Below are 27798 nucleotides of genomic sequence, written 5' to 3'. Positions count from 1 at the left end.
TAGGGTGTTTTTCATAAATTCTGGGTAGACTTGAACATGATCCACTACTCTCTTCACGGTTTTTGTGTATACTGAAAATAGCCAGTAAAGAACCCACAGCCTAAAAATGGGTTATTGATCTGTTGGGGTGGGCGACCTAACCACAGAATGAAGTGTGCAGTGTGATAGCTTAAGCTGAGTGCCAAAATAAGAAAAACAAAAGGAAGTTCGAGGTCTAGAGAAATCCATAATCGATCATAATTAGCCCTAACCTAAGAATGGTTGTGCTCTGTGATCACCCAACTGACTGGTAATTTTGAGATACGGCCAGCCTTGCTGCATGTGGGCTGAAAGATCTGTAAGGGTGAAGGAAGGCCTTTTCCCTTGATTACTCAAGGGTAAATCGTTCATGCTGTGGTTTACCCACCACCCTGATGACTTCCCTTCCCACCTGTCCTTTTCCTTTGGTCATTTCATGGTCATGGGTCAATGGCAACATTAGATTGGCCAGCAGTCTAGTAGGGGAAGGTGTAGAAATGAAATCGCGATTCACCAGCTTCTAGTTGATTATACCATTTCACCTGTCATGTCAAAATCTATGATGATGTCCGAGACGTGATTCCTGCCTTTAAGGAGCCAAGGATCTATGGGAAGATAAGTGCTGGATAGATGCTAATGTAATAAGATCTATAATAGGATTTAAATAACAGTCTTGGTCCAGAAGCCAGGAGCCATAATCATTTACCATTGGGTTGGAGGAATGGGCATCACTTCTTGAGTAGAATGGCTGATTCAGAGGAAGATCTGGGACCTGAGTTAAATCTTGAAGAGTGGGACAGGAATTGGTCAAGGGGTGAACAGCGAAAGCAAAGGGTTACAGTCACCCGAAGACTCCCATAGAAGAGTCTGTGGAGACTAGCAGAAGATGGGATAGGATCATTTTTAGGGCACCTGGATTTCTGTTCTTCAGTAATTGCAGTATTTCCTACACTGCCATATATGGTGAGATTTTGTAAGTTTAATCTGATCAAGTAGTTGCTTTTTCAGAGCAATAACTTTAAGAAATGGAAAAGTAAAGACCTCACTTTTACATGTATCACGTATATTGCATGTACATTGGAAATCCAGAGTAGATTCCGGCACAGGTACTTTGGGTTGTTTTTAAGTCCAGGGCTTATTACCCTCCCCCACCTTCCTCCCCCATCACCCCCAGCCCAGATCACAGATTTTATAGACTCGACATCTGATAGTGGCAATAGATGATCTTTGATTCTTTGCTTATTAGCAGATTTTAAATATTTAGTAAAATGGTAAGCTGGGTATGTAGCAGACTGCATACATTCATTTGTTAAAAAACAAACAAACCAGCAACAAGCAAAACCCCCAAGCCTTGATAAGGGTTCTGGGTGGCTTAGGACATCTTGAGATTCTGCTCTGGGTTCCCAGCCCTGCATTAGAAGGTAATTAGAAGGTAATTAGGGCCACTGGTTCCTGCCCTCCCCCAAGCAGTGAGCCTCGGGGAGGGGGGAGGCGGTGGCTGTTTGTGGGAGGCAGAAGCCTGTTCCTTACGGAAAAGGTATGAGTGATGGCACTTGCCAGGGAATGCCTTGTTCTTGACCAAGTGGAAAAAAATAATAGAGAAAATGAAAAGAGGAGAAACTATTACTCCTTTTCCTGTATCTTTAAGTTCTTTAGTGAGGCAAAACATCTGGCTTCATTTGGGTTTACCCCAGGTGACTCAGGTTATTTCAAAGGGTGTTATAAAATTCTTCAGTACAATCCCAGACTGCTAGTCATTTAAATATAATGGCCTATGTAGATTCAGAAGAGTTGCTTGGCAGAGTTAGAACAAAGGAATTGTTATCACAAAGAACTTTGGAAATTATTTGGTGTATCATTTTATTGCAAGGAAGTATTTATAGAAAGACATCTAATGTAGATTTGACTTCTGGGGAAAACATTTACTGGCGATTTTAGAAGTGTGAAAGGTGGCTGGTGGCATGGGCTGTTATCCTACATGGTTAGTGCATGTTTAAAAGAAAACAAGGCTATGTTTTAGAATAAAAAATTGTGAATTATTCTACTTGGAAAGACTATGAGTACTTTTAAAGTAATACAATTTTTTAGCTTGTAAAATGTTTTAAATGGGTTTCCATCCTAATTTTCACAATGTAGATTTCTTTTTTAATGGCTGGAGTGGAGTGAATGTACCTTGGAAAGAAGTGGCCTGGTGAAACCTCATGGACTGGTCTTTAGGCTTTTTGTTGTCATTAAACCAAAATTCTTTTTTTTTTTTTAAGTTTATTTATTTATTTTTTGAGGAAGATTAGCCCTGAGCTAACATCTGCTGCCAATCCTCCTCTTTTTTTTGCTGAGGAAGACTGGCCCTGAGCTAACATCCATGCCCATCTTCCTCTACTTTATGTGTGGCACGCCTGCCACAGCATGGCTTGCCAAGCAGTGCAGTGTCCGCACTCGGGATCCAAACTGGTGAACCCCTGGGCTGCTGAATCGGAACGTGTGAACTCAACTGCTGTCCCACCAGGCCAGCCCCAAACCAAAATTCTTAATCCAAAATATGTCATTAGAATCACCACTTGAAAACGGTTAATTGGGATGTTTAAATGTTTTTCTACTTATTTTAGTATAGTCAGTATATTTACTGCAGAGAAATAGTAGACAAGTTTCTAGCTCAACCAAAATGCATCACTTTCATAAAAAAGCACCCCCCTCTCCTGCTTTTTAAAATAAACTAGCATATGTGGAAGGGTTTATGAATTTTTTAGTAGGTCTGAATGTGTAGCCTAATTTACATTTGAGCATTTTCAAGGAATATTATTTAAAAGGATCACCTTAGTTTCAGAACTGCCTTCTAAAGGGAGGCTGGCTAGGAGAGAGGATGCCCAACGAGCCAACGTGGTGGGTGGCATGCTATCGGGTGAGGAAAACCCAAAGCAGAGGGCAGTGGGCTCTGCTCTCCATAGGGAAACCTGGCACGCAGCTCTGGCCTCAAACTGTGATGCTTAAGATTTACAGCTTCATTCCCTTGGGCCCTTCTGATGTCTTTTAATACCAGGAATTCATAGATTTTTCCACAGGTAATATTGAGGTGTTGGGGCTGTAGCAGTGAACATACCAGACAAGAATCCTTGTCTCTTGGGGCTTGTGTTCTAGTGAATTCTTTTTCTTTCAGGAGCCCAGGCCCACACTAGCCCAGGAAGAAAGTCTAGGGTCTCTCATAGAAAGCGGCTTAATTTAGATTTATTTCAGTTCCGTATTATGGTCAATTAAGGAAGGAAGCAGAGAAAGGCAAGGTCTCTCAGAGGGTCAGGTGGTGGGGGTGGGGGGAATGACTGGGTTCACAGGGAAGAGGGGTGAGAGGAGGCAAACCAGGAGAACAGGGAAAGGAGAGAGATGGGGGTGGGGACAGGGCTAGGGGTTCACTCAGGAGGAGCTCTCTAAGAGGTTTGTCACTTGAGTCCTGTCTGCCACCGGTCCTGCCCTGGAAGGGCTGAACACTCATGGTGGTTCCAGCTTTTTCCTGCTCCGGTCCTTGTGGCTTCAGAGCCGCCAGCCTCTTGAGCAGGTGTCCTGATGCAGGCCTTGCCGAAGAGCATTGAATAAGTGTGTGCAGTGCTGGGCAACACAGACAGGTGTCTTCATTTTCAGGACCTCCCAGAGCCTTTAATGTGCCAGAGTGCGTTGTCAGCCTGTAGGTTTGGAACCATTTTTCTCAGAAGATACCAGAATGCTTTTTCACAGCTGAGAGAGATGCTTTAGGGGTCCAGGCTGAATGCTCTTCAGCGGGTCTCCAAGGACGGGCAGTTCTGCACCTCCTTTGCAAATTCTTTCCTCTTTTTCTTGTTAAAATCTGACCGTCTTTGGTTTGAATAATAACTATATCCCACAGATGGCACTTTGTGTCTGACAGAGCGCCACTTAGCCACTGTCAGTCATACTGCGCATCTCGCTTCAACTCTGCTGTTGCTGTGTGAGGGGACATCAGGTTGACTTCCTGATTTGTTGCATTTTAGCCTTAGGGTGGCCTTGCAGAGGTCCCTAAAGTGGTCAGCTCTCCACTTTCAAATCAGGGAGTTCCCAAAATGAGAATTGACACTGCTGAATTACTCAGGACTGGGAAGTTCCTTTTCTGTCAATTCTTGGGCATGGAGTAGGACTTTTGCTGCCCTGGGTATTGTTAATGTTGATCCTCAGGAAGGAATCCAAGGTAAAGACTGTTTAGGGGGGCTGGCCCCATGGCCGCATGGTTAAGTTTGTGCACTTTGCTTCTGCGGCCTGGGGTTCGCCAGTTCGGATCCTGGGTGTAGACCTACTCACTGCTCATCAAGCCATGCTGTGGCGGTGTCCCACATAGAATTAGAATGACCTACAACTAGGATATACAACTATGTACTGGGGCTTGGGGAGAAAAAAAAAGAGGCAGATTGACAACAGATGTTAGCTCAGGGCCGATCTTCCTCACCAAAAAGCATCCCTTAAAAACAAAAACTGTCTAGGGGCAGAAAGTGGTACTCTCTGGAGTTATGGGCAAGCAGGCATCCCCAGTGACCACAGCTTTGGTGGAAGGCATCTAGGAGAATTCCAAGGTGCTTGGTAGGATGTCAGTTAACAGTTTGGATGGAACTACCAGCTTTAGGTACAGGCATGAGTACTTGAATAATTATGACATCAGTTGCTTTTAATGTACTTGCTCTGGGCTTGACAAAAGACTCTAGTGTTTCTAAGCCAGAGAATTCTTTTTATCCAGTGTAATCATCATTGGTTAGCACCTATTGTTTTGGGTGAGAACTTCAGGCCTACATTTCGGTAGACCTTGTTTAAGGTTGCTATCAGTTGACTAGGGAAGGGTAAAAACAAATAAATAAATAAGGGGCCTATGACTTCTAGGCCATACCCTGGGTTGTTTGAAAACCTAATAGCAGCCGTTTTATTTCAAGATGAAGGAACTGAACCTTACATTAATGTTAAAAAATATATATATTTTATTATGGGAATATTTCATACATAGATAATGATGTAATGAACTTTCACATATCCATCATCCAGCTTCACGAGTTGGACCAACAACCAGTCTTTCTGCCTTACCTCTGTCTGTTTCATCCTCCCATTATTTTGAAGCGTATCTCAAGCATGACAATTTCATCTGTAAATGTTTTCAGTATGGAACTCTGAAAGACAGATTCCCTTCCCTAAACATAATGATAATGCCAGTGTCGCAGCCTTTCAAATCAGTAGCATTCCAGGTCGTTGAGTATCCAGTATTCACATTTCCCCTATTGAAAGTAAATATAAAAATATACGCAAATATATAAATATTTGATAGAATCCAAACAAGATCCACCTGTTGCAATTGGTTGATGTTGCCTTTAAGTCATTTCTTATTTATAGCTTCTATTGCCTTATTTTTGTTGAAGAAACTGAGTATTTGCAGTTTTTCAGTCTGAATTCTGCTTTCCTGTGGTGGTGTTTAAACATGTTCTCTGTATTTCCTATAAATTGGCGATTTGGAGGTTTGATCATATTCGGGGTTTTTCTTTTTTTAACAATACTACTTAATACATGGTGTGTTCTTCTGCTATTCTACTTTCCCCCTTTTTTGGTATACCTTTGGATACTTGCAAAGATTTGCATGTTTTTGTTCTGACGGTTGCCTAAATACTGATAGGTTTATATAATACCCTTGGTTTTGCTCTTTCTGGGGGGCTAATTTCTACTGGTTTCCTACTGTGAGTAGTATTTAAATTAGCTGGTACCTGTTCTTTCCTCCTTTTTCTCTGCCTAGCTTGGAATTTGAAGCAATATCCTTTTGCTCCCAGTTACTATCTATAAGGCAATCAGTGAACATATTTTTTCAGATGCTCCTCCCTCCCCTAATTTTTTTAATAGCTGTACTTTATCAGAATACGTAGCAATCAAATACTCTACTGTCTCCTTTGTTATCAGCGTTTAGTCTTAGTTCTACAAGTAAACATATGTTTATTGCTTGCCACTAGTCCGTATGTCCTGCCTTTCCTGACATTTTGGTTTTCGGAAGCTCCTCCTCTAGATAGACGCCTCAGGAAGCGCTCATGGGAAGTGTTTCCTGAATTGTATGTTTACAACAGCTTGTCTGTGGCCTTTATGCTTAAAAGTCAGGTTGGCTGTTAGAAAATCCTTGGCCCATCTCTTCTTTGCTCGAGTTTCTTTAATATTTTACTGTATCATCTTTTGCCATAAAGTCTTATCAAAGTCTGCTGATAATCTGATTTTCTTTCCCTCATGTTTAACTTGGCCTGTTTGCCTAGATACCCAAAGGGATTTTTCTACCTTTTTTCTTTTTATTTTTGAGGAAGATCAGCTCTGAGCTAACATCTGTTGCCAATCCTCGTCATTTTGCTGAGGAAGACTGGCCCTGAGCTAACATCCGTGCCCATTTTCCTCTACTTTATATGTGGGACGCCAACCACAGCACAGCTTGCCAAGCGGTGCCATGTCCACACCTGGGATCCAAACTGGCAAACCCCGGGCCGCTGAGAAGCGGAACGTGCAAACTTAACCATTGTGCCACTGGGCCGGCCCCAACCTTTTTTCTTTTAAGTCCAGTAGTTATCTAGTGTCGGCTGCTCTGGGTTGGTTTTGCCAGGGATATGATGGACCACTTTAATATGTAATTTCAAGTGTCCTTTTTTTTTCCCAGCAAAATTTTCTTGTCGTATGGCTTTTGCTGTTTGTTTATTCTTCTTTGTTGGCTTTAGGAATGCCCATTATGTGTATGTTAGATCTTCTTTGCCCATCTTTTATATCAATCACCTTCTCTTGAATCTTTTTAATGACTTAGTAATTTGTTTGAATTGAGAAATTTTCCTCCTTTCCATCTTCTAGTTCTTTAAGGTACTATTCATTTTATTTACTCTTATGTTCTTTTTATTTCTCCTTTTTTTTTTTGAGGAAGATTAGCCCTGAGCTAACTGCTGCCAATCCTCCTCTTTTTGCTGAGGAAGACTGGCCCTGAGCAAACATCTGTGCCCATCTTCCTCTACTTTATATGTGGGATGCCTGCCACAGCATGGCTTGCCTAGTGGTACCATGTCCTTACCTGGGATCCGAACCAGTGAACTCTGAGCTGCCGAAGCGGAACCTGCACACTTAACTGCTGTGCCACCGGGCCGGCCCCTCCTTCATTGCTGAAATGATTTTTTTCTTTTACTTCTAGTTCTTTACTTCTATTTTTAAATCTTCATATTCTCTAATCAACTCATTTGTGAGTTTTTAAAATTCTAATTTATGGTTCTCTTTACACCTTGTTTTATTTAATCTTTTTAGCTCCTTTTGAATTATTAGGTTATAGTTTTCATAAGTTTTATGTCTTTCTGGCATGATTTTATTGTCTATCTTAAGAATGTCATTCTGACCTTATTTTTTCTTTTCTTGTCTTTTTTTTGTGAGGAAGATTCACCCCGAGCTAACGTCTGTGCCAGTCTTCCTCCACTTTGTATGTGGGATGCCTCCACAGCATGGCTGATGCATGGAGGAGGGCTGAACCTGGGATCCGAACCCACAAACCTGGGCTTCCCGAAGCAGAGCATGCAGAACTTTTAACCACTTGGCCACGGGGCCCCCCTCCCCTGATTTTTTCTTTAAATAACAATTTGGAATTCAACTGCAGTTCTTTCCTCTTGTTCACTATGAGTTTTCCCGTACTTTTAGTAGGGCCAGTATAGATTTCTAGCTCCACAGTTCTAGAGTACCCACTTACGTTGTTTTCATGAAGTGATAAAAATATGGGCTCTGCTTTTCTACATCCCAAGATCGGACTTTTTTTTTTGTCCCCCTTCCCACCCCCTACCTGTCTGAACCTTCTTTTTCCTTTGCCCATATTTTCTCATCTTAAATTCATCCCCAGCAGTTTCTCCTCAATATGGGGCTTTGTCCCAGTTTGTTAGTTTATGGGGATCAGATCTCCCCCACCCTAGAACATTCTAGCACGTTAGACATACGTGGGTCACAACCCCTTCTGCACTTACTGGTGAAGTCGGAACCTGCAGAATCCTCTGCCAGTTTCTGTGGGTGTCTCAGAATGGCCCTCTGAGCTCTCCAGTGGGTACCTAACAGCACTTTTTGAAGCTGCCGGTCTGTTAGTTCGTCCCCACCTCCTGAGATTTAGGGTTCATGGTATACTTTAACACCTGGTTTAGTGCAGATGTTGCCAGTGGGTTTTTGGTTCTGCTCTCTGTCTTTTTTTATGATGGGGCAGCAGTAGAGTTGGGGATATTCAATAATTATGCTGCCACTGCAGCAGCCACCAGCATCTTGCCAGAATCTATATATACTTTTCACCAACTGAATCAGGACCAAAGTAGCAAATTCTTGAAACATTAAATCACTGGTAGCTGCTTTTAAAAATAATTTTCTTCTGGGGCTGGCCTGGTGGTGCAGCAGTTAAGTGTGCACATTCCACTTCGGCAGCCCGGGGTTCACCGGTTCGGATCCCGGGTGTGGACCTATGCACCCCTTGGCAAGCCATACTGTGGTAGGCGTCCCACATATAAACTAGAGGAAGATGGGCACAGATATTAGCTCAGGGCCAGTCTTCCTCAGCAAAAAAGAGGAAGATTGGCGGCAGATTTTAGCTCAGGGCTAATCTTCCTCAAAAAATAAAAAAAAGGTTTTCTTCCAAAGTAAGTTGTTAAAAACGTGTTGTAGAGAGAAAAGTTAGTGGTTGTAATTATCTGAAAACTGGAATTGAACACTTACAGCCTACCTGGCATTAACTTTCTAATCATATTGTTTATGACAAAATGTAGTGGTTTAAATCATTTGAGTACAAGGAACCTCATCTCTGAGCTATTGTTTCTGAGGAAAATGTATAAAAAGTGACACACTTTTGCCATTCTTTGTTTGGTGTGATAGTCCTTGAGTTCCAAAGGAGATAATACTATTTTAAGGTTTAAAAGCATTTAAACCACATTTACACTTTTAGTACCATCTAATAAAGATAAAATCATTACTTAATTGGGTACATTTTTCTCTTTCAGCTTTTTTTTCCCCCAGTGAAAAATTTACGTATCTCTAATTATAGTCATTTGGAAAAAATGCTGCCAGGGCTTGACATAATATTAATTTAGATTTCCAAAAATACGAAATTTCCTTCCTCCAACTTGAGTTTCCTCCAATTGGTTTCCTCCATTGATTTTAAATCACATACTAAAAGGTTACAATTTTAGAATTGGCCTTTTTTTCCTCCATTTTTAGGAATGGCCATTATCCTACAGCCATATAAGGAAGAAGTGAAACTTTCTCAATGGACGTATTGGAAATGTTTTTTTTCCCCAATTCTAGAAAATAGAGCAAGATCGTTTTCATTTTGTTTTCTGCAAAGAGATTGAGGAGAAATCATTTCAAATATGGGGCTGGTCATTAAGAATTCTTTGCAAAAAAGAAGCAGGCTTCATGTATTGTTCTGAGTGTCACCCAAGAAAAATTAAGAGAAAAGTGAACACTTATTAAGCCAATTGACCAGCGTGTGTTCTGATGAATGTTGCAGCAAATTTGAATAAACTAATTTTGTCCATTAGTGTGCTTTTAGACCAATGTGATTGTTTCGGTCTAATTATTTTTTATTTTGTTTATTCAAATGTAGAATGGCTGCAGAATTAGCTATTGCAACAATTAGCTGATTAGCAATTTAGAAAATTGATGAGTGGTATCTGACTACTCACCAAGAAGCGTCTGATACTTGGTAGGGCTGAGTGGAAGGACACAGGCAGCCAGAGGGAAGCCTGTGCTCTGTTCCTCAGTCGCTGCAGATGGGAGCTCAGAGGCTCTCGCTGGATTAGCATGGGCTGTGGACGTGGGCTCTGGGCCCTCAGATGTACTGCACCAGATTGAGGTCTGATGTGCTGCAGAAGTTGTATTTGCCACCCAATGTCACTATTCTGGAGTCCTGTAGCTGTGACTGGTGAATTCTGCAACATTTCCCACTTCTAAAGCTTGGGGATTCGAGAAATCTGTGCCCGAGTGGCTGCCAACGCTCGTCAGGGGGACCCAGTGCGAGGCCGATTTCTAGGTGTAAAAGCCAGGCAGATTTGCTCACTCAAGAAAATCTGTTTCTGCAGGTTTGCTTTGAGTTCCAAGATACAGTTACTGGTGAAAATTTTTTGCTGCACTAACGCCACGGGTTTCTTCTGGTAGCTGACTGTCTTGCAGGGGAGGGGAGTAGCTGGTTCTCCAAGTGTGGTCTTGGAGCAGCAGCAGCGGCAACATCACCTGGGACTTGTCAGATATGCAAAGTCTCCGGCCCCCCCCAGACCTACTCAAATTGGAAACTCTGGACCAGGGCCCAGCACTCAGTTTTAACAAACTCTCCAGGTGATGCTGGTACAGGCTAATGTTTGAGAACCTAGCTTGTAAAAATGACTAGCCTTTGTCACAGTGTTGGGCTGTGATAGTTAAAAAATTAAAGCTCATGTGGCTTCTTAAATGTCAGACCAGGGTGCATTTCTCAGTTCTTCTTCTCTTGCACTAAAAAGGTAGATGTGAGTTTCCATTGGTCCAGACAGGAAAACAGACACTTGCAGTACCGTGGGACGGTGTCTCGGGAGGGCAGCAAGGGGTCTTCAGAAATGTGCTTGTGCTGGGGGGATAGGGGACGGGAAGACCCCTTTGGATGAATATGATCGAGTCCCTCAGATTAAAACCTCTCGGAGACTTCCAGTGCTCTTAGAATAAGTCTGTCTCAAGGCCTCCAGTGTCTCCTTTTGATCTCCATTCTGCACACAGTACCTGCCTCACCCTGTGCTCTCAGTGTTCTCTTCACTCCTCAAAGATGTCCTGCTCCTTTGAGCTGTGGCCTCCGCAGGAGCCGCCCCTCTGCCCACGGCCCGGGGTACCACATTCTCCCTGGTCTCCTCCTGCACTTCAGAATCCCAGCTCACATGTTTCCTTTGCAATCCTTTTTGACCCCCCAGGGTAGGTCAGGTCAGCTCTCTTTGTACCGTGCACTTCTTCACACTCATCACATTGTAATTAAATTATTGTATAATTATTGGTTTATTGCTCACAGGTGGAGCTAAATAGAAATTCTATGAGGAGGAGAGAACGTGCCTTGTTCACTGGGGCCCAGCACGCAGCAGGCATTCAGTAAATATTTTTAGATGAGTGAATGAGTAGTGGGGGAGTGGTCCCCTCTTTATCCCTCGGATGTGTGAGCTAGTTAATATATGCATTTTTGGTAGAGGGGTCACCGAATGTGTTTTATGAAGCCCACGGGAGCAGTTGCCACCACCATCTAATCCTACTGCTGGGGAGACAAGCCGCTTGCACAGTGGTGGTGAAATCCCTCAATTTGGTTCTGTTTTGGAGTGTGGCCTGTGGGACACCCCAGGGAAGATGTTCTTGAATATTCCTCTTCCAGGGATATGGGAAAGCAGTGAACTCCTCTGATCTTGGAGATGTTCATAATCCATGGACCAGAAGCCAGCACCTGAGTGGTAAAGGTGTCACCTGGGAAGTTTTCAGGGAAGTGACTGTTGTCCCCCCTTCCCTCAGGGCTTCCGAGAAGAGCTGCCTGCTTTGCTCACAGAAGCTGAGGTTGGGGCACCATGTTTCTTCCCACCCACTTCCAAATCTGCTTAATAGGAGAACAGAGATGCACTCCTTTGCCTTATTTTAGCCAATTTGTCTTGGCCTGGATAAAGCTAGGGGTTTCCATTCCTATTCTAGAAGGTGAAAGGGTGCGAGTTGCCTCTCAGAGGCGACAGCTTCAAAGTGGGGACATTTCTCTCAAATAATAAACTAAGTAAGCCTTGCTGATATTTAATAGAAGGATTGGCAATAGCACACCTGTATGTAATTTATAAAAATACGTATAGTGAGAGCGAGGGCTGAAATTTTTTTAAAGATAGACGTTTTAAGACCTAGAGGGCAAAGTTGCTGACATGCTTAGGGGAATCTTGCTTTTGATAGAGGAACTGGTAATCTGTTGACTGTTTGCAAATTGACTGATTGTTGTGTTTGTCTTTTTACATTTCCGGCTCAACATACTCTCCTATATCTAGTGTAAATATCTGTTGGATTAAGTGAATGTAGTAAACATGGTAAATTTTGGAACAAAAGTCATAAACACAGTTTCTCATTTGCTGTCAGAATAGCTTTAATTTGCTGAGCTGGCCAGGAGCGTGGATAGTGTGAATGGCTATAGTTTTGTGTTTTCTCGCCTGCGTCTTTTATTTTTATCAGATGCCATTTTTCCTCATAACTTCAGTTCATTCCACATACCGCCCCTGCCCCCCCCCCGCACCCCCCCCCCAGCCCACCTTCCTGCCCATTCTGCCCCCAGTGTGGCTTTAATACTTTCTCTGGTACTCTCTTATCCTCCTTTGTTTCTGTCAAGCATAGTAATTACAGCCAGAGTAGTAATAACAGGACCGTTGATGGAGTGCAAGATATATATAGGATTTAGAGATGATGTAAGAATCCTGATACGTTTCACCTCCATTTTATAGCTGTCACAGCTGAGGCTTGGAGAGGCCAGGTAACTTCCCCAAAGTCTCAGATAGCTTGCATTGGAATCTATGGTTGTCTGGCTCCAAAACCCACACCGTCTTTCATTATATTCCTGCTGCTTCGCTTGCTCACCGCAGCTCAGAGAAGCACCATCCTCTCCAGTCTCTGAGCTTGCTTCTGGACTTTAAAATATTGCTGAATAAAGTTACAAAAGTTGCAAGATTAGTACAAAGAACTCCAGGATGCCCTTCGCCTAGACTTACCGATTGTTAACGTTTCGCCACATTTGCTTTGTCTGTGTATATACATGTTATTTTTTCTGAACCATTTGAGAGTAAGTTGCTCACATGCCCCCCTGAAGACCCATCTGAGACTGAGGCTTGTGTTTTCTGAGGACTTGGAGGCCACCCAGAATGAGTTTCTTCTGCCCTCCACCCAAGTGTGGTCTTTGTGCCCCCTTTCCTCCAGGGTGGAGCCTTGCTCCAAGGAGAGACACTTGTCTTCTTACCTGCCCTCAGCCTTAGTCCAAACCCTTTAAATTCAGCTCAGACCCCAAAACATATCCTCTGCCTTCTTGGAAATTCGCTCTCTCTAGCACCTAAAAAACAGAACCTCTTCTATGACAAGGTAACCAAGGCAAAAAAAAAAAAGGAATAAATATTGGGCGGCAGGGGGAGGCGGGGGGAGGGAGTGTTCCCTCTGTGTTTCTACCTATTCTGTGAACAGAGGGGAGATGGGCTTCACCCCAGCTTGTTATCCAGAGCTGCAGCTAAACTGTTTTGCCCCAGCTAATTCAGGTCTGTCTGCAAGACACTTATCAATGCTGCTAACCTTTTCTCTCGCAACTGCCTCAGATAAAATTCCTTTTTTTTTTAAATTAATACTTTTGTTTTTACTTCCTTTGGTGTAAACCAGCCCTGTGGCTATAAAATGACATTTTGAAAGTGGAAACAGGGAAAAACATTCTGTTCTGCTCTGTGTATGGGATGTAGGGGAAGATGCGATTTCCCTTATCTAACAGGTCCGCTAAAAGCAGGATTTAGAGTATATCCACTAATAAAATGTATTGATTTACCCATTATGGTGAAAATTAGCTTGAGTATCTAGTTAAGCCAAGTATAATTCCCAGCTTTTTTTTTTTTAAAGATTGGCGCCTGAGCTAACATCTGTTGCCAATCTTCTTTTTTCTTCTTCTTCTTCTCCACAAAGCCCCCCGGTACGTAGTTGTATATTCTAGTTGTAGGTCATTCTGGCTCTGCTATGTAGGACACCGCCTCAACATGGCCTGATGAGCAGTACCATGGCCGCGCCCAGGATCCGAACCAGGGAAACCCTGGGCCACCGAATTGGAGGAGGTGAACTTAATCACTCGGCCACGGGGCTGGCCTCAATTCCTAGCATTTTTCAGAGCTAGGAAATCAGAGAGGCCTTCCAGAAATGTAGATCACATTTGAAGGCAGGTTTTAAAAAATGCCCCAGGAGAACAACCCAAATGTCAGGATGAATGGATAAACAAAAATGTGTATATACATACAATGGAACATTATTCAGGCTTAAAAAGGAATTCTGACGCATGCTACAATGCAGATGAACCTTGGAGACATTACGCTGAGTTACATAAGCAAGATAGAAAGGGGCAAATATGGTATGGCTCCACTTATATGAGGTCTCTGGAGTAGTCAATTCATAGAGACGGAAAATAGACAAGTGGTTGCCAGGGGCTAGGAGGTGCAGATAGAATGGGAAGTTTTACTGTTTAATGGGTACAGAATTTCTCTTTGGGATGATGAAAACGTTCTGGAGATGGCTGCCCAACATTGTGAATGTACTTAATGCCACTCAACCGTATAATTAAAAATGGTTTAGGGGCCAGCCCAGTGGTGCTGCGGTTAAGTGCGCACGTTCCACTTCTCAGCAGCCCAGGGTTGGCCGGTTCGGATCCCGGGTGCGGACATGGCACCGCTTGGCACACCATGCTGTGGCAGGCATCCCACATATAAAGTAGAGGAAGATGGGCACGGATGTTAGCTCAGGGCCAGTCTTCCTCAGCAAAAAGAGGAGGATTGGCAGCAGTTAGCTCAGGGCTAATCTTCCTGAAAAAAAAAAAGGTTTAAATGATAGATTTTATGTTATGTGTCTTTTACCACGATAAGAAAACTTTTTTAATGTCCCAGCTGTCATATATTTCTGTTTGTGTGTGTAAATGTTGACCAGGCAGTCCTTTACTTGTACTTCATTTGATGTCGTTAGAATTAGATGCTATAGAATTAGAACTAGAGCCTATGACGAAACAAATTTTTATTTCTTAAAGTTCGCATTTGCCGCCAGCACAACCTCATTTCCCCTCCTGAGCCTGAGTCGGCATTTTGAGGGATTCTCAGTTTCCTGGTAGGAGGAAATGGTATGGTGACTAGTTAGCATTGGAGTGATCTGCACCCACACTTGTCTACTCTCTACCACATGTGTCCAGGACAATGTTCATGCCACACGTGTCCTGCAAGATCTTGCAAGGATCCAGCTGTAGCCCTCTGTCTCTGGAGCCTGCAGCCAGGAGGGTCCTCGGTGAGCTGTGCACACAGGGCTCTTCCTTGGTGCTTGATAGTTCTCGGGGTAAAGCCGCCCCCTGACTGGCGTGGCTGACCTTCGCCACGCTCTTTTGCCCTGTTCCTTTTGAGTTTGTTCTTCAGTCATTCTTTATGTTAAGGAAGTTGATGTTAAAAGAAGTTGAGCTCCCCCCACCCCCACCCCCAAACTTCGCAGATGGTGAGGGTCTTATTCTGGGGATTATTGGATTCGAACCCTTACTGCTTCTTATCTGGTTCAGATTTCAGTAAATGTTTTCCAGAACTCAAAACATGGAAATCTACATATTTACAACAGGAACTGAACTGGGCTGTTGGGAAAAACCCACTGGAAATGAGAAAGTTCCTCTTTTCTGCTGTAAGGATGGATCCTAATCTATTGTGCTTGTCAGATCCAGACCTTATCTGACTCCCCAAAGACCTGCTTTGTAATGGCAGAGAAAGGTTTCCTCTCCACGCATATCTTTGTCTGAGATCAAAAGGGGAAGTCCTGCTTCCTCAAACATTGGGTTGTATTTTTCTTAGGATGAGTGCGTAGGAAATATATTGAGTCGCCCTATGAAAGCCTTTGCTGCTAGTGATGTATACATATCTACAGGGAATTTTGCAAAATAGTAAGCTGAGAAGGGCCCTTCTTTCAGTGTTGAATGATGTCTGCATCTCCACACTTACTGTTCACTTTATAAGATGTAAGAGCCAGGGATCAAATTCCATGTTTAGGCCCTTATTCTAATTCTGTGTTCAAACACTGGTTTAGAAACAAAGTAGGTGATCAGTTATTTATATCATAAGAGAACCACTGCTATTCATTCTTGCCACAAATAGTACCTTTTATGTCCAACCCCTGGATCTTTATAAGGGGATTTCTTTATCTTGACCCTTTTATGGCCTAAGTATTTGATTACCGATCCTAGAATCGTAGAGCTTTTGATGGCCTCTTTACAGTTTTTCAGGAGAGGAAGCTGAGGCCTAGAGAACCTGAGTGAGTTGCCCAAGATTTAGAATCAAGAACTGCTACATGTCCCCACTCTTGCGTTTTGTCTTCACATCCTCACTACCTGCTTAAGAGCAAAAATATGCAGTTAGAGATTTTATCTAAAACATACAAATATTAAATATCTTAGCAGACACCAAGCTCTAGTTTTGCTCATCTCCTCCAACCTGAGAAAAGCTTTGACAGATGTCATATCTTTAAATGGCATTTATTGGAAGCTTGACTCATTGCTGCTGGGCCTCTTAGTAAGTTTCCTTAGACGCATGCAGAACATTTCACATCTCCTTGATCTTGGGTGTGCTTTCCTAAAAGCCAAAGCAGCCCGAGGGCATCTTCTCTTGCCACCAGATGGCATGCTTGTGAATTGGGAACTGATGGAAGGAAGGAGTGTGGAGGGTTCAACTACAGTGAGGCTCCCAGTTGGGCACAGTGGAGGGATTTGAGTGGGGAAATGCTTTATAGTAGAGAACAAGGTCTGTGTGATTTGCCCAGGGATCACAATAACAGCAGAAAAGCAGAAAATGCAAATGCTACAGGAAAGGTGTCATCAACACAGGAGATTTATTAGCGCTGGGTTTGTCCATGTGGTTAAGGCAGAAGATAAGGGGGGTTGACTTGGCCCCCAGGAGGAAACCACTCTCAGTAGCAGAGGCAGGAAGGGCCTCAACTGCAGGTGAATCCACCCAGGCTGAAGGCCCACAGGAAGGTGGGCGGGTAGAAGATGGCATGGCCTGAGAAGGGCACCACCCCCGTTTGTGCTGGGACATCCCTTTCTAGCACCAGGGAGCCTGGCTAGACACTCTTCCTCAGGATGTCCATGGGAATGTGGGACCCACATGAGGTACCACTGGCTGCTTTGTGTCTCATGTATTTTCCTGAAAAGCGTAGGTGTAAAGAAAGAGGGTCTTAAATAAGGTGTTTTTCCCCTGCCTTTAGTACCTTCGAACCCCAAATGGGCTTGTGTACTTTCTGGCCATGTTCATCAGCCCCTGAGGTCAGGCAGCAGCAGCCCATGAGCCTCTGGCAGGTCTGCTTAGCAGCCTTCTCTGCTAGTCACTCCTCTGTGTTCCTGCCTCCCATTCCTTCCCTCTTCGTTGTTCTCCCTGGCTCCCTGCCTCTGTGGATGCGCATCCATCCAACTCTTCCTTTGAGCCCTCTGGGAGCACCCACGTCTTCCATTCCATCATTAGCCACTGTGTCCTGTGTTCACTGACTCTGAGTCCTCCCTCGTCCTCTTTCATCTCTCCTCTCCCCAAGCTGTCCTGAGATTGCTGTCCCCCAACAGAACGTGCACTCAAGGCTCTTCTCCCATATCCATGACTGCAACACTGTTGGAGATTCTGGTGTGACTGGCATGGGATGGGGCTGAGATGTTGGTGATTCTAGTGTGCAGCCAGGGTTAGGAATGAGTGATGTTAGTTACGTGACTGTCCCTCCTCACTGCTGTCAGTGACCACTCCTGTATACTGAAGACTTTGGGACTGGTTCTTGGTCAGTTGTCAATTTCTGCTCCCCCACCTGCTGCCATGTTCTCAGAGATCCTGACATCCAACTAGAAGGCCCTCTGCACCATCTAGCCTGGAATTTCCTGGCTCTCCTTTACCAATCGAGTCATTGCCATCTCTACCCTACTGGAGCCACCTTGGGTCTTGTCATTTCCTTCTCTGCCTTCTTTTCTTTGTACTCTCCACTCCCTCCCTGGATGATTTCATGGATACCCCTAGTTACCGTCCGCTAACCACCCTCTGTGTTCTGGTAAGTATGTCTGTGGGCCTGACCTTCCCCACCCTTGCCAATATCCAGGACCTTCCAGCTGCCACCTGCTAGTCCAGATGCCTATAAATCTGTTTTTCCTCTTCCAATCTCTTGACACCCCATCTCCACATGACCTAAGCCAAAAACAGAGATATCTTCTCTCCTTCCTCTCGCTTCCTCACTGCCCATCCCAAGGCCTCTTACTCACCGAGTAAACACCCGTCTATCCTCTCTGGCCCCACCACCTCTGGCTTATGCTCTCATTAGCCATTGTCTGGATCTAGCTGTCTCGCAGCTGTCCTTGTCTCTAGTCTTAATCTGTCTGTACTAACATTCGCTGCTCCCAGAGGCATCCCCCCAAAACACACATGAATAGCTCCCCATCAGGGCAGGCTTACCCCCTTACTATGACAAAGGAGACCCTACGGTCGTCCTGTCCTCAGTCCCTCTGGCCTCGCCTCAATGCTGCAGTGATTCTGAATGATATTGTGACTCCTACACATGCGCCCTGCTAGTTCTGTGATATTTGCTCTTGGGGTACCCCCATCCAGTAGACCTTTCTCCTTTTCTACCCCACAGCTTGGCCAGGTCATGCGTAGTGTCCAATTGGAGCTCTAGAAATCTTTTTCTGATCTCTCTTCTTGCCCACTCCCATTCTCTCCCTTTTTGCCTGAGCTTGCTTCATTGGACAGTAATTAAGCCGTGTGAGTCTATCTTCCCCACTGGACTGTGAGCCCCTGCTCTGTATTCCTGGTCCCCAGCCCCACCCAGGCCAAATGGTAGGAGCTCAATTACCACTTCTTCAATGAAGACAGGTTTCAGAAGTGCTTGCTTTGTTCCTGATCCATCCCTCTTTGCCACTGATGACTAACGCTCCATCTTCTATTTCTTGTCCTTCGATGATTCCCTTCTGTCTGTCAGTTCATAATCTTTAGACCAACATTGAAATATACTTAAGGAGCTGCTTTTAAAAAACTGTGCTACAGTGAAGTCTTTGTTATTTTTGTGAATTTTAAGCCGACTTTCAAATGGCTGATCATTTTATAATGGTATGTGGCTATTGCTTGAAACTATCAATTGTGTCAAATATTGAAACAGATTTTGTATACTCTCTAAGTATCCTGTACCAAATGTAGTACCAAGACCTGGCATACAGATGGAAAATTTCTTTCATTTTTTAAAAGCTAAATATAAATTTGCATGATACCAAGGAGTTCTTTTTTCAGGCCCTGGACATAGGCGTATTGCAGTGAAAGACTTAAAAAAGATGGGAGATGTTGTCAATTACTTGTTATTTACCTCATGTCTAAACCTGAGTAGGTTTTAACAATGAGTTCTATCCAGAGTGGTATTTTAATCTCTATATTACAAGGTTAAAGATATATCTGAACTTTCTCTTACCCAGAAAATCCTTTGGAAATAGTAGAATTGTGAATCTGAGTTCATGTGATCCATTTAGGACTGTTCTTAAAATTGTCTATGGAGGTGCTTTTAAAGGTTGGAGGGATTGGGTGGCGTGTATGGGAGGATGTAGTTGTAAGGTAGTTCAGTTTCTTTGAAAGCTCATGCTTTTTCCCTTGAAAAATGCATTTGATTTTACTTCCTGTTTTACCATATGTAATATAATATAAAAGGATGTTTAAAATTATTTGTCACTGAGCGAAATCGACCTTCAAGAAGACTTGTTAACAAACACCCTAGATCAGAGAAGGACTGTTTTGTAAGGATGATGTCCCCGACGATCTCCCTTTGAGTCCTGGGATGTGTTCGTCACCTTTCAGTGTTGTTATTTCATTTGTATTGGATTTGTCTCCTACACAAGGCTGAGCGCCCCGTCAGCATCTAGTTCACAACCAGAGGAATAATTATGCTATAGATGTGTGTTGAAACAAAAGACTTTTCAATGATTATGGTGGTGTGGCTGCATCACAGCTTAATGCGGGCTGTTCTGGGATCCTCCATGGCATGGCTTCCTTCATTTTGGGTGGGTGATCCAGAGTGGATTTACAGCCTTCCTGCCACTGGGCAAGAGCATTTTTTAGGATTTGTGTGGTTTTCACTGAGCTCATCTTCCCCCTCCCCCCGGCTTTATGCTATTTCCAGTATCATCTACTTGTTTTTAAAGCCTCCTGGGTGTTGTGGGCAATTACTAGGATCCTTCCATCTTGGTTTTTATCCAGGTTATTCCTATGGGAATATAAAAGTATGTCAGAAAGAGTAGGATGTACAAAGCATTAGCTTTTGTATTACGAGTTGTGGTTAAACAGTACGTGAACGAATGAGTAGTTGAACTACAGTGGAACTTTGCCTTCGTCGTGGCGCTTCCTGCTCTATTTCCCCAAAACTAGAAAAGGCCTCTCTACGTGGGTTTTCTTCCTTGCCATTATTTTGCTTGGTTCCTTATATTGGTGTCCAAAAGGAGAAGACGTTTTGAAGTGACTTCCTTACTTTTTAACCCCAGCTATAAATCCAGTCTTTGCAGCTATAGACATGTGTGAAGGGTGTAAAGCTTAGGAGGATCGTGGAGACCCTAGACTGCAGTAACCATTGACATGGTCCAACCGCTAGTGAAGGTGATTGGGGAGCAGTTACACAGGTCATTGAGAACCTTCTACAGGAGAAGCCCAGTCTGGACTCTTTAATTGCTCTTTTCATTGATAGATCACAAAAAATACAAGTATACCTTTAATATTTTATTTTCACTTAAGAAAAGAAAGATGGACAGCTGAGCTCTTTTTGATGTAGGAGCAAAACCTTTTCTTTGAGTTTTGGTTGATTGGAGTTTGGGTTGACTGATGGGAGTTCTCAGGGGAGTTCTGAGCTGCCGTCCTCACCATGCACCACACCCGAAGTGCAAGGTCTGCCATTTCTAATTTCAGTTTCCGTAAATGTAGTGGTTGGGAAACAGTCGGAATGCAGAATCCCCCCGTGATTGTGAATTGGGGGCCCTCCCCTCATCTTCTAATGTTTCACCCGCATTCATGCAGCAGTAGTCTTTTTTTAGGGGAGCCACCCTTATGAAGTGTTTCTTCATTATCAGAGAATCAACACTTCTCCCCCAACACACACAGGCTCATCTCATCAATTTTCATAACGTGTACTTCACTAATATGTAATACAGTATCAAGTCCAATTTTCCATAAACAGGTTTGAGAATAAAACCAAATGACTCAGATGGTGTGAGTAGAAAAGCAAAGATGGACGAGAGAAGGACCTAATAGCCTTGGTGTTCAAAGTCTCTGGGCGCAGTGTGGTTTAAAACTTTGAGGTTATTCAGCCTGACAGGTTGAAAGAGCTTCTCCTAGGAATGCCTACTTTGTGTAAGGTAGTAGAGAGATGGGAACGAAGATGCCGTTCACGTCCTCAAGTACAACTGTGGGGAACAAATAAAAATAATGACAACGATTAATTTTTTTAAATTATGTGATTTAAAACAAAGATGAGGGGCTCACAGAGGCTAAGACTGGAGGTCAAAGGGGTCAGATAAGCAAGAGCCAAAGTAGCTGAGAAAGTTTGAAGCTTCACCTGGGCCTTGAAGAATGTTTTTTGTTGTGGTAAAATATATGTAATATGAAATATATCATTTTAAGTATCCAATTCAGTGCTGTTAGGTATATTCACAATGTTTTGCAACTAACACCACTATCAACTTCCAGAACTTCTAAAAATCATCCCAAACAGAAACTCTGTACCCATTAAACAGTAACTCTCCTTACTGCCCTCCCCCTAGCCTTTGGTAATATCTATTCTATGTTCTGTCTCTGTGAAGTTGCCTGTTGTAGGTACCTCATATGAGTGGAATCATAGAATATTTGTCCTTTTGTGTTTGGCTCATTTCACTTAACATAATATTTTCAAAGTTCACTCATGTTGTAGCATGTGTCAGAATTTCATTCCTTTTTATGGCTGAATAATATTCTGTTGTGTGTATATACCATGTTTTGTTAATCCGTTCCTCTTTCAATGGGCACTTGAGTTGTTTCCACCTGTTGGCTATTGTGAATAATGCTGCTATGAACATGGAAATACAAGTATCTGTTTGCGTTCCTGCTTTCAATTCTTCTGGGTATGGTTGAATTTTATACTATTGAAAGGTTATAGAGAGGGTATGTTGGCATTTATCTTGATCTATTGTTAGAATCTTGCATTGTTAACTGTTCATAAGTGCCCCTTTCCTCCCTTATTTATGCTATCGGAGAGCAAGGACTGTCTTCGAGTTTCAGCACTTAGCAAGACACCTGGGATAAATATTTGCTGAATAGTTCCTGGAGTTCCTAGCCCAGAGCCATTATCTCTATAGTAGTTGGTCCCCAGAACGGTGAGTTTTGCCAACTATCATGTTTTGTTTTTTTTTGGCTCATTAATTAACATGTGTTCAGGGAACAGAAAACAACTCTTAGTATTAGCCTTAGCCAAAAATGATTAGGGAAGTACATTTTCTAATGCAAACAGTCCTGATATAGATAAAACCCAATTCAGTGAACATTTGTTGAGAATTTGCTGTGTACCAGACACATTTCAAAATGTCTAATTTCAAAGCTGGAATACCTTATTGGTATTGAATTTTAAATATAATAAAGGTATGTGTGTCTATATATTTTAGCATGAATCTCTAGTCTTTTTTATTGTGAAAATATTATAACAACGTTCAAAATAGTTTGAAAAAAAAAGAGAATAAATAATACAGTCCCACTCTAATATAAGCTCTATTTTCATTTTATAGTGTAAATTTGAGGGTTGAACCTATAAATAATTTATTTTGAAAGTAAAACCCTCAATGCTTCTCGTGGTAATTATTTTTTTTTAAATTTATATTTTAAAACTCTAGGAGTAAAGCGTAAACTAATGATCTCAAATTTGGAGGGCCCATTTTTGGAGGTATCCGTAATAGTTTTAATGGATGAATTAGGCCACTCCTTTTTCTTAGTGGAGCTGCAGAGTTGTCTTGTCTTTTGGGGATAGGTGAGTGGACTGTTACAGGGGCTGGGTGTTTAGCAGCCGGTTTTTCCTTTCATCTTTTATACGTTCAGGGGTTCAAGGGTGTGTTTTATGACTATGCTAAGGGAAAAAGTACATGTGTGACCCTTACTCCGAGGGTTTGGAGACCTTGGAGTTGGCAGAGGAGGGAAGATCTAGACGGAGATCACTAGTGAGCATCAGTCCAGGCCAAAGGGGAGATGGCACTGGACATGTTGGGAGGATTTAGTCAGGGCAGGTGATCAGTTAGGGAACAGCATCCTTGAGGGCGAGGCTTTTCACATGACAAGGAGGTGAATGGGTGGAGTTGGTGTGTCCTGGGGACACAGGCAGAAAGATAGGCATAGCGAGGAATGAAGAATGTTTGCAGGATCCTTAGCCAGCCAGCCTAAGGGTCTGTCTTATTAGAGAGGCAGGCTGGGTCCAGAGGAAACAGCTAGAAATTAATCTCATGAAAGAGCTTTGTAAGCTGTACATGATGTCAGCGTTTGCTGCTGCTGCCTCTGTCGGGGTTTTTGAAGCTGGGAGTGGAGTTGTTGAAAAGGTGGTGTTCTAGGCTGATGGAACCAAGTTGTGAGGTGTGCTGAGTGGTGGGTGGGGTGAGTGAGTGGAGGCTGGAGGTGTGGGTATGTTTTAGGAGAGGATGTTGTCACTCTGTGAGAGGTGGGGCAGCAGGAGTGGAAAGGCACACAAGGATGTGCGGCAGAGGCTCTGAAGGAAAGATTGCTGGGATGTGCTGCCAGTGAGGGAGAAGTCAGGCAGGAACCCGTTTGGGAAATGATGGAACCATTCCCATCCATAGGAAGTGAGTAAGTCAGGACTGATTAGAGGGGTGATAAGAGGTTCTGTTTTTAGAATAACTGTGTCTAATATTTATTTTGTGTTTTCTGTGTGCCCAAGAACAATTCTCTCTTCTTTTTGAGGAAGATTAGCCCTGAGGTAACTGCTGCCAATCCTTCTCTTTTTGCTGAGGAAGACTGGCCCTTAGCTAACATCCGTGCCCATCTTCCTCTACTTTCTATGTGGGATGCCTGTCACAGCATGGGTTGCCAAGTGGTGCCATGGCCGCACCCGGGATCTGAACCAGCGAACCCCAGGCCGCTGAAGCAGAACGTTTGCACTTCACCACTGAGCCACCGGGCCGGTCCCTCACGCACAATTCTGAATGCTTTTACATAACAGCCTTTGAAATTGGTGCTGTTACTGTCCCTACTTTACAGATGACGAAACTGAGGCAGAGTTGATTAGTAACTTGTCTAAGGATTACATGCTCAGTGAGTGGCAGAACCTGGATGCAAATCTAGGCAGGCTTAACACAAGAGCCAAGCTCTTACCCAGGATGCTTTCCTCCTTTACAGTAAGAGCTAGCTTTTATTAAAAACTGCCCAGTTCTGTGTTAATTTCCTTGCATGTATTGACCACATTTGAATCCCATAAGAACTCTATGAGATGAGGGCATTTTTATCATCATTTCCCACATGTGGAAACTTGGACACAGAGAAGTTGAATGACTTGCCTTAGGTCACACAGCTAGGCCTTGCCTACACTGGCATGGTAGGTCTCTGGAAGTCAGCAATATTTATTCAGCTGGATTGTAGTATCTACATATGCCTTTAAGATCCACTCATGAGAAAACTGAATTGATTGAAATATATTGCAATATAAATTCTTTAAGCATTTTTGGATTGAATTTACTATCAATGTCACTCATAGTCACTTGGAACTACTGTTTTTAAAAGGGATAAATGATTGAAGTAATAGTGCCTCCATTTATTGCGGTGCCCATATTCATTATTTAATGCTCTATGGCTTTGAAAATAATCCCAGCCCCTTCGTTTCCATACCCTTTCTGCTCCATTTAGGTGCTGAGCCTAGTGGCCACAGATAATGCTGCTCAAGAGCACCTCTCGTGTTGTTGCTGCTTGATAACATTTGATGATTATAATTGACCTTGTCGTCATCTTCTGCCAATCAAGGCTGCCGGGTGTCTTCTGATCTGAGGGTGTACTTTGCGTGACATCGTGGAGCTATGATCGATGCCGTGGTTGAAAGGCGCCCGCGTGAAATATTTGTCTGGAATAACAAGCTGCAGATTGCGATGGGTCATCATTACATACTTGCAGGGGACTATTTCAACTCTTCTTTAGAGCACCTTTGATCTGTCCCTCTCCACAGACTCTCTTCCTTCTGTCTTCAAATGTCAACAGGTCTCCTCTTTTCTTTAACTTTCACCTTGTTTGACTACAGATCTGTTTTTCTGCCTTCTCCTGCCATAGCTCTCCAACGAGAGGTCTACACGGGCATCCTTTAACCTTGGAACAAACAGAAATTTCCACTCAACTGAAATTGTACTCTTGGATTTCCTGTGGTCTCTGTCTAACCAAATTTGGGGACTTTTGCTCATTCCCTTAGAGCTTGCTCAGTCTCTGCCCTAAGACCTACCCACCTTCTTTTGAAACCTTCAAATGTGTTGCCTTCCTTCCCTCTTAGGCTTCTCCCCTTTCTTTCTGGTGTTTTTGTTTTTAAAATCTCCCTTGACTCTTTCCTACACCCTCTTGGCCGGAAGAGCCCTTCAAGATTGGTCCTCAGTGTGTTCCTCCTTTTTTCCACAAGCGCTTTCCCTTGATTATCTGAACCCATCTTTTAACTTCACCCATTATCACTCTGCCTCTGCCATCTAAATTTCAGGGCATCAAGTGAGAAGTCCGTCTACCACCCAGAGAGCATCTGGGAACAGGTCTCTTGCTTCTCCTGTCCCGGCCCCTTTCTGACCATGTCTCCATCTCCGCACCCCAGCCATCCTGAACTTATGGAGAGTTTCTTAGTATGGCTTGTTCTTGCTGCCTTTGCCTCCCATCTGGCTTAGATGGCTTTCACTCTTCTTTCAGAACTCAGGTCTGTTCTTCTCTCCAACCTTGTATGTGTGTGGAGAGGGCACAGATCCGATGATGCACATGAGCCATTTTCCCCGCGGTCTTGCACTAGTGATTGAAAGCCCCCCAGGGAGATCTGTTATCCTGTCGCTCCAGCCCACCTCCCTCACCCGGGTCATCCATGAGTCAACCTTCTGTTTTTTTCATTGTACTAACCTATAACCATTAATGTGTTCTTCCTCTGACAGTATACAGATCTTCCTCTTTAGTATCAAATCTTTACTATAGGTTTTTATCGCTTCTACCTGCCCAAGGACCAGAGTTTTTCACTGATCTCCTTGAATCTAGTTGGCCTCTGGTATCTCACTGTGTTTGTCTTTTTGCTCCTGACAAGCCTATGGTGTCTCTACATGGTCTACATGCTATATATCTATGGTACATGTCTGTCTTCTCTTTTGCCTCTTCTGATATTGTGAAGGTGCAGCCCACCTCTTACTTTTTCTTCAGTTTAAAATACTAAATCTTGTAGCTGTGTTTCCCATATTCTGATACTTGAGCAGTGTGTTCTCTAACTCTGGAGTGTGTGTAAGGACCACATGTCACATTTGCATGGACTTTTCCCCAGAACCTAGCACAATGCTTTTGCAGATCATAATTAATGAACAGATGTTTGCATATATGGCAATAGATGCATGTATCAATGAATGGGCTGTTGTGAATTTTCTAAGGTTCAAGCTTGATATTCAGAGTCTAAAGTTTGCATCTTTAAACTAGTTTCTTTTCCAGGAAGCCTATGTAGGCTTTAGGTTGGTCAGACTGCAGCCCAACATATACCATGAAAGATTTCAGGGTCTGATCATTAAAAGTTGGCTTTTAATTTTCTGCCTTATTGTTTGAAACTCATAAATAGTTCTCCTTTGGATGGACGTCACCATATAAGGAGAATTGCCTAGAAATAACTGAATTCACAAAGCTTTAAGAAAAGCCAAGCTATGTCATGGTCATGTACATTTTGCCAAAAGAGGGACAGGCCAATAATTTTTTTTGTAGTGTGAGATTTTGTTTTTGTTTTTTCTAAGCTGGGTGTCAGCATGTCAGTATCACTGCAATGGCCCATGTTCAGAATGGAAGGTTGACCCAACTGTATGTTTAACCCAGAGAAGGCCATGGCATCCGGCAAGTCTTTGCTTGCATACCAAGTGTGACCCTCAGGATTAATGGAGGGTTGCAGAAAATAATTTTCTGGATGAACTTAAGAAACTGTAAACAGAGCTCTTTCTAACCATAAATAGGGCAGCTTTGTCCTATTTTTATTGTAGAGTACACAGAAGATGGAAATCAATATTGGAAGAAATGTTTTATTTCGCCAAGGAAAAAGATCATACTCAACACGATTCTCATTTTTCTTGGCAGGCTCTTCTCAACCATCTGTGAGTCCAGGGGAACTGTCTCCACCATCCATCCATCCAGCAAAATCAGAGTTAATCGTCAGTGTTGGCGACGAGATTAGGCTGTTATGCGCTGATCCAGGCTTTGTCAAATGGACTTTTGAGACCTGGGGTCAGTTGAGTGAGAACACACACAAAGAATGGGTCACGGAGAAAGCAGAGGCCACAAACACGGGCAGTTACACATGCACCAATGAAGGCGGCCTAAGCAGTTCCATTTATGTGTTTGTTAGAGGTAAATGTTCGGCTTTCTTTGATGTTATGCTTTAGAGAACTTAATATCCTGTTCTTAATCATGGATGATATGTAGAGGGCTGACCTATAGATAAAATATCACTGGCTGGGTCTAGAAAGCCTAAAACAAGTTTTTCTTTGCTAGTTTCCCCCATCTTTTGCTGCACAGGGGCTTTGGGTGCCACTCCAGCTGCAGGTCTGCAAGGCTCTGATACTCTTCTTTAATGAGATTACAATACGGCGAGCCCCTTTGTCCCGGTGCTCTGAGTAAACCCTGAGAATAAATTAGGCCCTTTGGGAAAGCTGCATTTTAATGCCTTGAGATCCCAGATACTCCCACTTAGTAAAAACACTTCAGGGAACTAAAGGCCTCTAAAGGCCTAAACAGACCAACACTTCAAAAGAACTGACCCACTTTTAGGGAGTAAATTCCAGAAAAATAACGCAGTCAG

The 27798-nt window shown here is 43.2% G+C and overlaps 1 protein-coding gene across 11 annotated transcripts in view; it reads left to right on the top strand.

Moving 5' to 3' along the window:
• The window catches only part of KIT (KIT proto-oncogene, receptor tyrosine kinase), a 119218-nt gene that overhangs the window by 8899 nt on the left and 82521 nt on the right, over window positions 1–27798 (top strand). For all 11 annotated transcript variants that reach the window (XM_070612888.1, XM_070612889.1, XM_070612887.1 and 8 more), the window contains exon 2: window positions 27078–27347. In XM_070612888.1, coding sequence (XP_070468989.1) covers window positions 27078–27347 — 270 coding nt within the window. The remainder of the gene's footprint in view (window positions 1–27077; window positions 27348–27798) is intronic.

The sequence above is a fragment of the Equus przewalskii genome, chromosome 3 (genome assembly GCF_037783145.1).
Source record: "Equus przewalskii isolate Varuska chromosome 3, EquPr2, whole genome shotgun sequence".
Classification (NCBI taxonomy): domain Eukaryota; kingdom Metazoa; phylum Chordata; class Mammalia; order Perissodactyla; family Equidae; genus Equus; species Equus przewalskii.
This window is presented reverse-complemented; position numbering and strand designations above follow the sequence as displayed.